Source organism: Mycetomoellerius zeteki, unplaced genomic scaffold (assembly GCF_001594055.1).
Source record: "Mycetomoellerius zeteki isolate Tzet28-1 unplaced genomic scaffold, Tzet1.0 scaffold62, whole genome shotgun sequence".
Lineage (NCBI taxonomy): Eukaryota > Metazoa > Arthropoda > Insecta > Hymenoptera > Formicidae > Mycetomoellerius > Mycetomoellerius zeteki.
In genome coordinates, this window is record NW_017257632.1 from 3,007,908 (window position 1) to 3,023,882 (window position 15,975).

The 15,975-nt window shown below is 33.6% G+C and overlaps 3 protein-coding genes across 3 annotated transcripts in view; 2 read left to right on the top strand and 1 right to left on the bottom strand.

Annotated features, from left to right (window-relative positions):
• Window positions 1–886: 886 nt before the first annotated feature.
• Window positions 887–4,588, top strand: IKKbeta (inhibitor of nuclear factor kappa B kinase subunit beta). The gene is made up of 13 exons (XM_018457052.1): window positions 887–1,070; window positions 1,147–1,327; window positions 1,475–1,674; window positions 1,759–1,917; window positions 2,006–2,223; window positions 2,301–2,405; window positions 2,534–2,672; window positions 2,743–2,931; window positions 3,004–3,215; window positions 3,305–3,592; window positions 3,671–3,820; window positions 3,885–4,118; window positions 4,186–4,588. The coding sequence occupies exons 2-13, from the start codon at window positions 1,228–1,230 to the stop codon at window positions 4,247–4,249; spliced, it is 2,058 nt and encodes a 685-aa protein (XP_018312554.1). The 5' UTR covers window positions 887–1,070; window positions 1,147–1,227; the 3' UTR covers window positions 4,250–4,588.
• A 1,096-nt stretch (window positions 4,589–5,684) lies between these two features.
• On the bottom strand, window positions 5,685–10,507 carry Sec63 (translocation protein Sec63). The gene is made up of 12 exons (XM_018457017.1): window positions 10,307–10,507; window positions 9,175–9,277; window positions 8,928–9,042; window positions 8,742–8,847; window positions 8,212–8,435; window positions 7,973–8,134; window positions 7,672–7,900; window positions 7,445–7,590; window positions 7,206–7,353; window positions 6,594–7,086; window positions 6,199–6,490; window positions 5,685–6,119 (listed from the first exon to the last, which is right to left on the bottom strand). Exons 1-12 carry the CDS (start codon window positions 10,428–10,430, stop codon window positions 5,979–5,981), a joined length of 2,283 nt encoding a protein of 760 aa, XP_018312519.1. The 5' UTR covers window positions 10,431–10,507; the 3' UTR covers window positions 5,685–5,978.
• Window positions 10,508–13,974: 3,467 nt separating this feature from the next.
• Window positions 13,975–15,975, top strand: part of SMSr (Sphingomyelin synthase related) — a 2,874-nt gene continuing 873 nt past the window's right edge. Inside the window, 4 exon segments of the mRNA XM_018457209.1 lie at window positions 13,975–14,485; window positions 15,124–15,455; window positions 15,546–15,874; window positions 15,957–15,975. The exon segment at window positions 15,957–15,975 is cut by the window's right edge and continues 29 nt beyond it. Coding sequence (XP_018312711.1) covers window positions 15,129–15,455; window positions 15,546–15,874; window positions 15,957–15,975 — 675 coding nt within the window. The 5' untranslated portion in view covers window positions 13,975–14,485; window positions 15,124–15,128.

Below are 15,975 nucleotides of genomic sequence, written 5' to 3' on the forward strand. Positions count from 1 at the left end.
GACTATTCCTTTAAATCTAAAAGTTTAATCCAATCAGCGTGACGAATCATAAAACGGTTGCAAAATTGTTGAGTCTGTTGAACGCAGCCAATGAACATGTTAGGAGCTGTAAGCTTATTGGCTAACCTGTCACATTTTGCTGCGCGGCAGCGTTTCCGCGTCCAGTGTGCAGGAACCATAAGGCCGGAATCAAACTACGCATTGAAGATTGAGGTTGAAGATTGAAGATTGAAATTTGACCAATAAGGACAAAGAAATTTTAGTTTCCTCTTTTCGTTTTGGTTGATCAAATTTGAATTTGTCAATGGCTGCGTTCAGCAGACTCAACAGTTTTGCAACCGTTTTATGATTGTCTGCTGAGATAGGACCATTCTTCTAGATATAAAAGTATGATCCAATCAGCGCGAAGGAAACTTCCAACAGTTGCAAAACAAACGTTCTGCTGAACGCAGCCTTGATCGCATCGCAGCGTCGCAAGCGTGTCGCAAACGTTGCAGTCCAATCAGAGTCGAGCTTGACGTTTATTGGACCAAAATGTTTGCGACGCTGCGATGCGACTAATGTAGAACCAGCTTAAGGTTCGTTCGCGTCGCAATCTCCAATATGCTCCAATATGCTCCTACCATAGCTCCTATTCACTCTATCAAGCGTGTTGGAGTGAGTAAGAACTATGGTGGAGCATATTGGAACACGTTGGAGCATGCGACGCAACAAACCTAAAGCTGGTTCTACATTAGTCGCATCGCAGCGTTGCAAGCGTTGCGGTCCAATCAATGTCAAGCTAGCTCGACTCTGATTGGACTGCAACGCTTGCGACACGCTTGCGACGCTGCGATGCGATCAATGTAGAACCAGCTTAAAATGTCATAAGGACGGTCACATGTTCAGTCAGTAGCCAATCGGTATACTTATACCATCGATACACAAATGAGATATCTGGAAAATATTGAATCATATATGCAGGTTAATAATTGACAACATTGACAATATTGGTAAAGAATTTACGTCATAAAATAATTTCTTTTCCTTGCCGCGCTGATGCATTTTCGATAGAAAAACTCGATTGTTCGGTAAGTAATGTTATAATTTGTGTGTATGAACATACCTTTTTTACGAAAATTATAAAAATGTTATTTATTTTATCAGCATGGAATCACGTTTACTAAGAATTATTTAGTCCTCGATCTGTATAGCTTCTAGAAGCAAATTTTATTTTACAAATTCGAGATGACGTCGAATGATGATTGGAAACTAAATCGTGTTTTGGGTAGCGGAGGTTTTGGGGTTGTCGAGCTTTGGATACATGTTCAAAGCGGCAAAAAAATTGGTAATATTTCAGTATGACTATAAGTATAAATATAAAAAATATATATATCTTTGAAGAATTATCTGAGAAGAATCATACATATAAACAAACTTATAACATTTTAAATATATAATAAATATGTATTATTGTATATAATTATAATTTCAGCAATCAAAAGATGTAAATGTAATTATTCACAATTGATGTCAACGCAACGAAAGAGATGGGCCCATGAAGTTTTTATAATGAAACGCTTGAAGCATCCAAACATCGTGAGAACAGGATGCATCCCGTTCAAGCTTCCAAATGTAGAAGAAACCGAACCAATTCTCTGTATGGAGTATTGTAGAAAAGGAGATTTGAGAAAAGTTGTATTGTGTTTAAAACCTGGTCTATACAAAGCATACAAAGTCTATTAATAATGTAAAATAATTATATTCTTTTTCTTACAGATTTTAAATCGACCAGAAAATTGTTGTGGAATTAGTGAAACAGAAGCGATCAAAGTAATGAGTGAAATTTCATCGGCTGTAAAATATTTACATTCATATAATATAACTCATCGAGATTTAAAACCAGAGAATATAGTTTTACAGGATGAACAGAATGTGGTGAGATATATAATGAGATAATTATTTATGTTGAATTATCAATAACTTATGTGTTGCATTGATTAAATTAAACTTAAATTTATTACAGATTTCATATAAATTAATAGATCTCGGATATGCCAAAGAACTTGGAGAAGCAAGCACATCTGCCTCTTTAGTCGGCACTTTAAACTATGTTGCCCCAGAACTTCTTTGGAGAGAGAAATATAGTTGTTCTGTCGATTACTGGAGTTTAGGAATATTGTATTATGAACTTGTGACTGGAACAAGACCATTTTTACCAACAATGCAACATACTATGGAGTGGTAAAAAGTGAAAAATATAATGATGAAATAAAAAAGTGATGCAAGTATCAAATTCTAAGTTTAATTAAATTTTGCAGGATGAAATACATTAAAAATAAGAATTATGACGATATTCATGCTTATGAATCAGAAGGAAAAGTCATTTTTGGAAAAGACATTCAAAATCCAACTCACTTATCGAAGTAAGAATGTATTATATATTTTTTCTATACTTTCTCCTGTAGAAAGAACAATTTTTTTATGTAACTTTTGTTTGATAATTTTTTATACTGTATATTTATCAGTGTGTAATATTTTTTTCTTGTATCAGCTGTCTTCGAAACAAAATGGTCCAATGGTTTCAACTAGTTTTACAATGGGATCCACATGAAAGAGGAAAAATAGTTGACAAATTTGGTACATCCCATTTAGCGGTATTTACAATGTTACAAGATGCATTATTAAACAAAGTATGTATATATAAAAGCCAAGCATTTTATTCTTATTTCGTTTTTATTATTTAATTTATGTTTTTCATAGATACTGTACGTTTTCTGTCTGCCATTTTACAAAATTAATACATACGAAATTGATAGTAATACTACTCTTAGAGATCTTCAGTTGTTAATAGAAAGAGATACTAATATTGAAGTCAAACATCAAGTGCTAACTGATTATAAAGGTGCAATACTGATCGAAAGTACCATGTCACTTGCATCACAAATTAATGTACGTATATTCAATTTGTAAGATACCACAAGATAAAATACTATTTTTAAATTTATTACAATTTTGCTGTAGGATCACGTTTTGTTTCTCTTCAGAAATGGATGTTATTTAATAGAAAATATACCTATATTAAATATTCCTACAGCAGTAGAGAAAATGATGACACAATCGAAGAATGAATTAAACTATGAAGTACTGAAAGATTATTATCGCCATACAATATATTTTACGAAATCAGAAATGTATTTATTTCAATTGTACATTTTTGCATTGAGTATAAATTTGTAAGTTTCGTACATAATATTAATGCTACAAAATTATAAAACTATCTATTAAGTATGATAATATTTCAATAATATTTCGCATATTTTAGGGATTTATTACATCAAAAGATCGATAAATTTAATTCGAGTATGGAGAAGACATTGAAAAATACAAAGATTCTTACAGATCAAGTACATACGATTCGTATGAAATATATGAATACGACGGACGAAGACGCAGCTGATAAAAGGAAGATACAAATTTATCTTAATAAAGTTGATAAATTAATTAGTGCAGCCGATCAAATAAAAATGAAGTTTACATCTTTGAAGGAAGATAACAATAAATTGAGAGATCAAGCTCAAGCGACCGATTATATAGGAAATTTATCAGTACTGTAAGTGTATAATGTATTATAAATAATTATTGTAAAATGTGCTACATTTGAATATTTTCTCTTATACTATTTTTATAGATATGACAAGATGTGTGATGTGTATTTGAAATTTAAGGAAGAAAGTCCACATAAAACAGCAAGACCATTGGACATGTCGAAATTAGTGTTTGAATTCGTGATTACACGTGAAACACAACTTTATAATGAAAACATAATTGATATTACAAGGTACTAAAAGTTTATTTATTGTAAACGATACGTCTCATATATCTTCAATATGTATTTTCTACAGGCAGATAGATAAGTTACAAGATGAATTATCAAAACTAGAAAAAGTATTTATTTCTGTTACTGCTATGACTGAATTATATTGGGAAGAATATCAAAGAATGACACAGTCTGACACTAACAGTGTTCCTCAACAATCTAACAACTATCAATCTGTAAATATCTTGACTACTGAATTAAGCAGCATTATTCAATCAGAAGATAATGTAATATACGATAATTTGATCATGCGTTACATGTAAGTTTTTTTTTTTATTACAATGTTCAATTTTAACACAGATTTATCTTGTGTTTTATCTTTTTAGGTTGGACAATTTGATAGCTCAAATGCAGAAAAAATACCTTGAAGTACTTAAATTAGACTCGTGATTAAAATATCGCTTATATCTGTACTAATTTATGTCATCGAACTAGCAGTTTTAGCATATTAAGCATCTTCTAATTCCTATTTTAATACATTAATTCTTGAATCCAGTTTGCTTTAATGTACGTGGAACATAATATCGTACACCCCACTTAATATTAGCATTTTCATCAGTTTTAACGAACGTGTAGATAGGTTTGTTGAACAGTTGCTCCAATTTTATTGTTTGATATCTGTCATTCTGACCTGTTCAGAAACATCTATTAAAGTATATTTTTATAACTTAATAGTATATTTTTTAACTTTTATAAATAAAAGGGCTCTGACTTTACAAACGTCTTACACACCCGCAATACATGTATATTAAATGTATAAAAACTAATTTTTGAATAAGCATGCAATACACATTTTAGAAAACTCAAAAGAAATAGTTATTTTAATATTAAAGAAACAATAATTCCCAAATATATATATATGGCTATGAAAAAATACATTTGATGAATTTTATGTATACTTAAGCTAAATATAAATATTTTCATTTAGTTTGATATGCAATGTGAGTATATACATATGTTCTACATGTGAAAGGTAAATTAGTAATAAAGATCACCCTCCAATGGTCTTAACCTTGGCATATGTTGTTCACTTACAAAGTACACGTTACGGGACGAAACGAGATCTATAATACTATTCCACATGGATTTTCGACTTTCCACGCGAGGTCTACCTTACTTTCCCTCCAGTCTAAGGGCTTACATCTTTTTAAGCAAGAGGGGGGGGGATGTAATGTAGACCTCGCTTCGCCTGGAAAGTCGTGCGCTCTAAACAGAGGGGGAAGTAGGGTGGATCTCACTTCGAATAAAAAGTCATTACAAAATCATAAATTACTTTACAGCAGAGAATTTTTGTTTTATATAGCAGAATTTTTTGTTAATAACTTTTAACGAGCGCCGAGCAAAATCTATTGGAGGTCACTCAGAATCATGAACTTGATAACATATGTCAAGTCATTGGAGGGTGGTCCCTATTACTAAACATTCACTAAAATTAATTAATTATTAATTAATTTTATATATGAATAAAATAATTTTTATTCCGCTTTTTAAAAAATATAAAATATTACATACTCACTTGTATTGCACGAAATATTACGCTCATTGTTAACATATATCAGATCTATCTAGCTAACAATACTCTTTTAGACTGTCTTTGCAGTAGATCAGCGAATGCTTTAGATTTATCGCGTCTATAATAAAAAGTACAACGGTTGAGTGATCTTTTATATGATCTGTATATGTGTGTAGCTTAAATATCTTTTCTACTTTCACTTAACCCAGATTTGATGATATTTATCTTTTGTATATCGCTATAATCGTGAAGAACACGTTCATACAATGAGTTTAAGAAAACATCTTAATATGAATAGATATATTTTTTTTGTACTGATATATTTTATTAGAAAACTGTATACAGATCTCAATTCAAGATTGAACACATCCAAATTGAGGATTGAACAACGATGTTAAAATAAATATTATGTTCTTTATTCGCTATTACTTTCTCCACACTGACAAATCTTACACACCAGACTATTTTTCTAGATTGTCCACATACATCAACGATTATGCAATTCCACGTATAAAAGTCCATTGTACATTAATTTGAGAAGTAAAAAAAGAGGAAAATGCGGACTTTTAGAGAATATCTATTCCGATCACATGTGAGAAACAGATATTATTCATTGTCACTAATGTCCTCGTCAGTTGTGAATTCGGAATGTTCATCAGCTGCATCCACATCTTCCGCAGTTTCTTCATCCGAGATGTCCCATTGCGGATGTTCGGTCGGTATTTCTGGTGCCTCCTTCACATCCAACTATAAAGCATCGTTGCATCGTTACAAATATAAATAATTAAAAAATGAATTTTTTTAGATAGTTTCTTAAATAACTCACTTTGATATCTTGAGCTTGATCAAAGCCCAGATATGAATCGCTACGTAAACACACTGTAAATGTATAAAGGCCTGGCCAGCGTGGTGCTGTGAATCTTAATTGAATCTCTTCAAACTGTGCTAAAGACGTGACATGTATAGGGGTTGTTAATAGCGTTTGACTTTTGCGATCACAGATATAGACCCACCAATACTCTTGCTTAACATCAGGAAAGAGCGGACAGTGCACTTCATGCGACAAATTACTCCTTCCCTCTAGTACTCTCTCCCGTTTGGAGATCCTCTGTTGGAATCTATTTGAAAGAGAAAGAAACGTTAAGTTCGACTGCGGAAGAGATATGTAAGAAATTATTTAATATAGAACGTAAAAAGAGTAAGTATAAATATTCTTCTTACTTTTCCCATTCGGTATCGTCGTCATCGGGAGACGCATCTTTTTTATCGTGACTATCCTCATCATCACTTCGATCGCTCTCGGCTTCACTGTCACTAACATCCGACAATTTCTCCTTGGAAGACTCTTTCTCCGTCTTATCGTCTTTCTTTCTTGCATTAGGAGTATTGCTGTGCTGAGTATTGTTAGCCACAGCCTGAGACTGTGCCTGTGTATTTTTAGCAGGAGCTAACTTCTTGTTCGTACCCTTTTTATGTGACTTCTTTTGGCCTTTCTTTTGCTTAAGCCATGCCGGCTTCGTAGCTTTCGTCGATTGATTTTGTTCCTCTGAGGCTTCTTCAACCGCTTCACCGCCGGCTTTATTATCCTCGATCATCGTTTGCTCATTAACAGAATCATCTCCAAACAGATGCTTCATATCTTTTCGCGTAAGGGATACTGTTACGGTTACAATAGCACCAGCAGTGTAGACAGTAGGATTTTCATCATCGATTACTGAAGTAATTCATACAGTAAATTATAAAAGATATATAATACCTCATAAAAATTATGTTATTCTAATTAATGTGTTTTACAAAAATAAAAGAAAATAACTGATATAAATAATGAATTACCTTCGGATCGTACTTTGAAGTCAATGTACGGCATATTTCCAAGAACTTTTATAACATCTTCATATTGACTGTCTGACAAATTTCGAAGTATCAGTCTTCGTTCTTCTCCTTTTAATTGTGCGAATTGTTGAAGACTTTTGATTTGACGCTAGAAAGTCATAAATTTGTTATTAAGAGGTTTTATTGATAATAATACAAGCATTATCAGTAGATAGAATTTGTTATAGTGTCACTAATACCTTCTTCGCGTGGAAGTATTTTAAATTATCCTCCGTTATGTGTGGTAATTGAAGGAGAGGGTTTTTAAACTCCCAGAATCCTTGGACGACCATTGGACACAGTTTCATACAATTTTCTATAGTTGTTATGGTTGGTACCCGCGGTACTATAAAAAAAAGTCATCAATGATTGTTTCCATCTATACATATATGTTACAAAGTTGCATTGGAAAAAATCGAATATTTACCTCTTCTGGCATAAGCTAAAAGTATAACTTGATGGACACAGGCAACCATTTCTTGAATCAAATATGGACATTTCTTTACAATATACTGTCTATCTTTATCCAGTGTCTCTGGATTAAGTGGTATACGAGATAAATGCGCGTGCAATAGTGCTCTAGCTTTAATTGAATACAAGTGACATAATGGTACTTCTTTATTTTTTTCTCCCAAGTTAGGTAGCTGTTTGATAAGCTGAAATATATAATATATAGTAAAATTGTTCTTTAAAAAAAAAATCAAGAAATTAAATATAATTAAATTTACCGAAGGAACTTCTTCGCTGTCAGAGTGTCTCTCGACTATTTCTGCATTACGCTTCTTGAAGAATTCAAAGGAAGCAGCGAGTATCATGATAACTCTCTTTAATGACATAGACGGCGTTTTCACGAAGAAGAAGTAATACATTTCGGTTGTTGTCAAGAGAACCTAGAGATAAATATGGATATATATAACAACTAATAATTTTGTCACATATAAAAATTTGGCATAAAAATGCCAATTACTTGATCACCAGTGTAGCGAATACTCTTGTACCACCACATTCCTACAACCGTTGGTAAAGCAACCATGAACACTAATGCGTATAGTCCTAAGACCCATACTGAATTTTCTTTTTCAACGATCCAAGAAGGCAAAGCTATACCAAAACTCATCGCCCCTGGACCATCCGGATTTCCATATTTTTCCCAGTTTTTTCGTGCTTCATCATCCGTTAAAGCTTGGTAAGCTATTTTTGTTAATAGAAAAACAACTCAATTTATATCGAGACTTAAGGTATTAGTAATAGCAACTTACTCTTAGGATAATTTTCAAAAATTAACATCAAATATTTAATTTTTAACTGTTATAGGATTAATTTCAAATGCGAGTACTTTTAACGATCTTTATCAACCTTTCCTATGCTGCATTATTATCATATGCAATAAATGTGTTATAAATTTATTAAATATATTTAATAAAATATGCGCAATATACATTCAATATTTACATCGTATATTTTAGATCTGTGCAGAGATTCTCTCGCGTTCCTTACCTTTAGTTAATTTCATAAAAGCTTTCTCATTTCCTGTTTCTTTGTCAGGATGAAGAATTAAGGAGAGCTTACGGTAAGCTTTCTTAATTTCACTTTGGGAAGAACCCTACAATCGGAATTTTTGGCATCCATTTTTGTTACGTAACAAAATTAACGATACATATAAAAATTCTATTTTATACTTACAGGTGGTATACTCAATATCTCGTACGGGTCAAAGTTGGCCATTTCATAGTCAAATTGGGACACCTTATAGGCTAAGAGCAGCAGGATAATCCATCCCACAATAATTAGAAATTTCCTACAATAGCATAATATTAATTGCATATGAAAACGCCAACTAAACTGTTAACTTTGTGACAATTTTCACAATTGTGTAAATTTATAATTCATATTTTGCATGTATAATACAAAATATTTAATTTTTACTTACGTAAAGAAAGCCTTAGTCTCTTTCCAAGGTTTGTTCGCATGAAGAATAACTTTCTTCTTTTTGCACCCATCGCATTGACATTCTTTGGCTAACTGATCAGGATCTGAATAAATTTAAATTAATATATTATTTTTTTAAATCTTTGTTTCTTTTAACTTATCGATAAAGTATAGAAAATAGTTGAAGATATTTTCACGATGATTATAATTAAATAAAATTATATTAATTCTCAAATATCAGTATTAATCTTAAAAATCACATATATCTTTTATCTGTTTGTTCAAATGATACGTTATAAGATTTTCATATTTTCATGTGCAATTCGACGTGAAACATGATATTATAGGTATTATAAACATAGGTATTATTAACATATGAAATATGATATTATAGATAAACATGGTAAATATAGGTATTACATCTACATATCGATCATTTGCTATACAATGCCACGACTAAAAAATTGTCATTTTGAGTCGTTTGCAAAAAAAAGAATGAAAATATAAAGAAATAAGAATATACTTAAAAAAATACATTTTTATTTCTCTACAATTATTATATCAAAATTGCATTACAATATTTTAGTAATTCAAAACATTAAAACTCATTTTCTGGAAAAGAAATTTCAATGTTTTGAATCATTAAAATATTTTAATATTAATTTTGAAATGCAATTTTGATATAACACTTAATTATAGCGAAATAAAAACATGTTTTTTAAAGTATATTCTTATTTTCTTTATGTTACCAGAAAATGAGTTTCAATATTTTGAATCATTAAAATATTGCAATATATTTTCAAGTTGCAGCGAATGACCGATACGACTCCAAATTACTTAATTTTTTAAGTACACAGAATTATGGAATTAAACAAATAGCTAGATAATTCATTTAAGAATCCTTATCCTCGTAGATTGGACGAGCGTAACGTTGTCAAACGTTGCGTCTCGATAAAAGAATTGAATAAAGAATCAAGGTGGAGCACAACGTAAATTGAGATTGCAAACAGCGTTCATCCGTCATACATACATACATATACAGTGTTACATCTGTACGCGCTTGTAAATTACTTCGTCTGGAAAAAATGGAGTTCGCCTTGATCTTTCTATTTGTCTGTCTCTTTTTTTCTAACCTTGCTTCGGGCAACGTGGCCAGAGGTAGTAAGTCCCGGGTACCAGCAGTAGCGCCAAGAACGAGAGCAGAAAGTAAAAGAATGTCCCTCCGCTCTCGTCATACTGGAACTTCTGTCCGCTCATCGCTCATTAAGTACTGCAGCGTTGTTTTAAGTAGACCGTTTAAGTACATTCATTCGTAACATTATCCAGACTCGCGCGGGTTGCGGACACACGGACGTGCCGTACGACATGCAAATCAACAGTTAGCGGGACTGCCCTATCAAGACTGCCAACTCAGCACTGCTTAGCACCGCACGCACCTCAGCCTCAGCGATGTCCACGCACTATCGACTCTGATCGCTGACGTACACGCGACAACCCGACGGCCACCGACGACTGCTGTGTGGCGTCGCGTCGTGGCGTGCGGACGTTACTTGCGGAGTTACGTTACAGACTGGCGACGGCAGGAGACTGTAGGACTGGCGTTGCCGACGGCGACCTGCGTCAATGACGTCGCCGTCGTCGACCCCATCAGTCCGAGTCGATGCGAAAAATTAAATTACGACCACGATGATTCCCGTTCGCATCCTCGTGTGTGACGGTAGGAGAATAATTAAAGGGAGACGATTTGCGACCCACGGTGACCTCTGCGAACTACCGATAAGAAATTAATGATATTCGATGAGACTCGATTTGTTCGATTTAATCTCACTTGTATCTCCTTTCGCCCCTTTCGTACTTCGTTTCCTTCACAGGGAACGCGACGAGATGCAGTTAAAACGAATGACTGTAGTGTATCTTTCTTGCGTTTCTCACATTTAATTCGCATTAAATGGTATATAGGACTGTGATGGGAAGAAAATGAATGAAACTTTTTACAAGTTTGCGAGAATTGAGAATCCACGTGTTCTTATATATATGTCATCGTGACGATCGTTTCGCATTCCTCGAGTGTTCAAGACAAATAACGTATAAGCCAAATAATACACGACATCTGTTTGGATCATTTGGATTTTGTAATAAGACAGGTGTTGTGAATAAAAGAGGAGCAAGTTGAATACAGCTGAATGCGAAATTTCGTACTACGCCGTCGCTTTAGATAACGGGTTTTTAAATACAGTTTTTAACGTCGTAGGCAATCAGAGGGTCAATTACATGAAAATTACAAAAGTCAGCAAATTTACTTGTAAGTATTGACCAATGAAATTATAAATATTTTAGGCCGTTATTTATAGTCGATTTTTATATTCAAGACTATCTTAAGTACAATTTTAAAATGTCACGAACCACCCACGCAGTAATTGAAAATGAATTAAAATAAATCTTGAAATTAGAATCTTTATAGGTATAGTATTTTAAGTCCATTGAATTCAATTGAATAAAAAAAATTTTTTTATTTAATTGGAAAACTGCATTTCCTACGAATTCTTCATTTTTTTTCTAGTTCTAAGAATTAAAAAAAGATGAAGAGTAAATTTAACCGAGATTAGAATTAATTTATATTGGTAGAAAACAGGTATTAGTGAATTTGCTCACTTGTAATTTTCACCTCATTTCAAGATACACAATAATTGATTCCCGATCGGCGAAAGGTGCGTAAAAGGGTATCAATTGTGTATTTTGAAATGAGATGAAAATTGTAAAAATAAAGTAAAATAATTTACTAGGTATATTGACTAATGGAAATTATAAATAAATTCTAGTAAATTTGCTTAATTTTGCGATTTTTGCCTCGTTTCAAAATACACAATCAACCCCAAAAAAAAGCTCGAAGTATGTAGAAAATGAACGTGTCGCACTCCATAAAATTCGCCTAATGTAGAGCGACAAAGAGGGATAGCAGGGAGGATAAGGGAGGATAGAAATGTCTTAATCAAGCAATAAATCCCCATCCGGTTGTTTCACGAAGACTTGCTCATTCGCAAATACAATTAAGTTATAAGAATGCCACTGTAATGGATACCGCGGGTATCGCTTGATAAATTAATTATCGATTAACGATGAATTAATCGTAGTTTAGTCGCAGTCACTCTCTTGTCTGTTTTCTATAATATCAATTATTTATATTTCTACCAATGTAGATTAACTTTAACCTTGGTTTAACTGACTTTTTTTTATTTCTCTTTAGTTCTAAGAATTGGAAAAATACGAAGAGAGTAAATTCAATCGGGGTTAATCTATATTGATAGAAATGAACCGAGGTTAATCTATATAGTCGTGAGAGCGACTGCGAGAAACTAAACTCCGATAACTAATCGATAATTAACTTAATTGTCAAGTGATATCCATGCTATCTTGATTACAATATCTTGTTAACAATCATAGATGGATCTTAATTTCTTTGTATGTTCAATTTTATGTTCAACACGAAAAGAAGAATTCTATATTAGTATATGTTTATATAATTCTATATTAGTATATGTTTATATAATTTGAATAATCATTTGTATATATTTTTTTACAAATGGGAGACGGAAAAATAATATAATACATTACTTATATGCATTTTTTTTTCATAGAATCCGATAGTGCTGTTATTTTGATTCAAGTAAAATTTTTGTTAATTATTTAAACGATAATTGTTTAGTCAAAAGTAATTTGAAACGGACTCTCAGTCTTTAAAATAAAAAAAAAACAGTAAAATTGAGGCTAATGAGAGTCAGCGCGGAAATGGGTGCGCACAAATATTAATTCATGTAATAATAATAATTGTAATTATTATTATTGTTGTTGTTGTTATTATTATTATTAATATTAATTCACAGTAATTCATATAATGATAAATGATGTCAGATTTATTACGAATTCTTGAACGTTTCAACTCTCTTTGGAGTCTTCTTCAGCAAAGTTACAAATAATTCACACACAATATTGGTTCGACAATATCTCTGTCCAGGATGAATCACTCCCAGGTTCTCAACTGTTGCGGATTCTATTAAAATTATAAAAATCGTAAAAACGTATAATGAAGGAATAATTATCCAAGAGTGAGTGACTCACCTCGATACAGACACCAACCGTGTCATGAAGCTTTGACAAATAATTGTTTAGATAAATCGTATATGTGATAATTTTGATTTCTGAATTCATAATGAGCCACCTCACAAACCATTACATGCAGGTGATTACTCAAATTAGTGTAAGCCTCAAAGGATTATATTTATCTAATGATTTAAATTTTCTTCTTTTCAATGTTACTGTTGTCTATTGTTTCTTGCATAAAACTACCAATAAAGCAGATGTTTAATTTATTTTTCATCTCTTTCCAATTCTAGAATATTGGTCATCCTCTATATATTGGTAGAAATAAACATTCTCGAGATTATTAGCTTGTGATACATTATCGCGTTATCTGTTCTATCTTAATTGGTTTTAGAGTATGTAAGTACTTCCGTAAGTTCCCCAAAGGTGAGAAAAACTTGATCTTCGGGATCGGATTTTGGATTTTTGCGACCAACGTAAAAACAATCGACTTTTCTTACGTTCGAAGAGAAAAAATAAATTAAAAATTCAATTGTAATGGAGCAATTGTTCGTTTTTATTGCATTTGCGTCATTATATTTTTTTCACACAACAATCATCCCTTCCTCATTCCTTACTCGAGGTTTAAACGCTAGAGTGAACAATTTATAAATATATAAATCGTCGGAAGCAATAAATGTCATAAAGAATTCAACGCGCTCTGAGAGGAACAGTTGGTGGGGGAACAATGCCTTTTTTTTATCGCAAAAAATGAATCATATGTTCTGTCAGAATCGCGTCACTCGAGAGCATCATATTATCATTGATCTCGCGTGGCGGCAAAACAGGCAACGGCCGGCGATACGATCCCTTTATCGAGCTTTCGTGAAATCACGGATCATTCTTTCTTTCGCGCGGCTATTTAACGACTGCGTGACGTGACGGCCGCGTTGTTGCGTCGCGTGCGCACGAATCGAACGAGTCGTCGTGGAGGAGTCGGTGGAGTCTGGTGGAGTCGCGTCGTCGCCGGTGATCAGCGGATATCAATCTGTGTATACCAATCTACCACGATCGACGGCCCCGTCGAGCGCGTTGACGCTGTGCACGGATACTGCCGACGCATGATTCTCTTGGACGAGAACAGTCGTGGCGCGGTGACACGCACGTCGAACGCGCGAAAATGTCCCGATGAGATAACCACGGCGGTCCCAGGGCGCGCGGTGATCCTCCCTCAGGTGAGTAATCGTGCAATAAACATATTTACCATCTTCCTCCGGTTGAAGAAATGTTGGAATGCCTAGCTTCTATCTAACTTCTAGGTTATCTGCAGACACCATCTGACTGCTGATACAAGGTCCCTGGTTCCAAGACCCGTATTCATAGTCTGGCCTTATATTTAAGGTTTCCTTAAATTTATCTTTAAATGCTCCACGAATGATTTCATTGGCTATTGAGCATCTAAAGATAAATTTAAGGAAGCCTTAAGTACAAGGTCTGACTATGAATACGAGCATAACTGTCTCCTTTGTCCTTTTATAACCTCAACGTCCTCTTTATTTTCTTGAGAAATTTGTAAATATTTAAGACTGTCAACTAATTGTTTTCTTTAATGACCGCGTGTTTGTGCGAAGATTAAGTCTGCATCCTTATATGTAATTCCTTATATATGATCGGATCATCTATTCGGCTTTGCGACACGGCGTTTCTTTTCATTCGCTCGACTCGTTATTCTTGGCATTGTCGAGAAATCGTGCTACGACGTCGATGCGATTTGTGATTAGAAAAGTAATCGCTATGTCACAAGGTCACCCACTTGCTGGATAAATCACTTCCCATTTCTAACGGTACAGGTGTCGACTCATCTGTTATGCAGGATAGATGCGAATCGACGACACAACCATGTCCTTAAGAAACGTCATCGAGTGGACGTCCTCCGACGTGAGAGCTTGGCTCAGAGAAAATGGTCACGAGGAATACGCGGATTTGTTTTACTTCCATGAGATCGACGGAAAGGTACTTTTGACGCTGAAAGAAGAAGACTTGAAATCTAGTATTTTAAACATAAAGAAGATTGGTGCTATAAAGAAATTGTATCTGGCCATAAAGCAACTGCAGAGGGACAATGTCGCCGTTCTATTCGACTTGGGATATGTGGATTTGTTTCCCTCGACAAATTTTTATACTCATCATCAGAATAAGCACGAGGTAAAGGGATGATTCTCCGAAGGGAAGTGTCTAATGTTTATTTTAATTGAAGAAAGTAATACTGCTACGTTTAATATAATTTTACTTTAGATGCCCAGTACTGGTACCAATAATGAAACGTCTATCGAGAACGAATTCTATTCAGCTTCGGTATCAGAGGACGGACACGCTTCTCATTTGCCACCCGAAATCTGGAAGACACTCATCAGTTTAGGATATTTATTTATTGTCACGTGGATTACTGCCTTTGTAATGGTTATCGTTCATGACAGAGTGCCTGATATGAAGAAGTATCCTCCATTGCCAGACATATTTTTAGACAATGTACCTCATATTCCTTGGGCGTTTGATATGTGCGAAGTTACCGGTACACTGCTTTTCGCGATATGGCTTGTTGTGCTTATATTTCACAAGTATAGGTAAGGAACGTGGCCCATTTAAATAAATATAGCAAGTAATGTGATTTGTCACAGGGCGAATAATCTATTAAATATGACACAGATTTATTTTGTTACGAAGG

What these genes read in the sequence shown, in the direction of transcription:
- Sec63 (XM_018457017.1), bottom strand. Translation starts at nt 10,430, where the DNA reads ATGAGCGGACAGAAGTTCCAGTATGACGAGAGCGGAGGGACATTCTTT. An exon ending in TTCGCTACACTGGTGATCAA is followed by an intron (nt 8,135 to 8,211) that starts GTAATTGGCATT and finishes ATTTATCTCTAG; the next exon opens with GTTCTCTTGACAACAACCGA. An exon ending in TTTAGCTTATGCCAGAAGAG is followed by an intron (nt 7,591 to 7,671) that starts GTAAATATTCGA and finishes TTTTTTTTATAG; the next exon opens with TACCGCGGGTACCAACCATA.
- IKKbeta (XM_018457052.1), top strand. Translation starts at nt 1,228, where the DNA reads ATGACGTCGAATGATGATTGGAAACTAAATCGTGTTTTGGGTAGCGGA. An exon ending in TCAAAGCGGCAAAAAAATTG is followed by an intron (nt 1,328 to 1,474) that starts GTAATATTTCAG and finishes TTATAATTTCAG; the next exon opens with CAATCAAAAGATGTAAATGT. An exon ending in AATTTGATCATGCGTTACAT is followed by an intron (nt 4,119 to 4,185) that starts GTAAGTTTTTTT and finishes TTATCTTTTTAG; the next exon opens with GTTGGACAATTTGATAGCTC.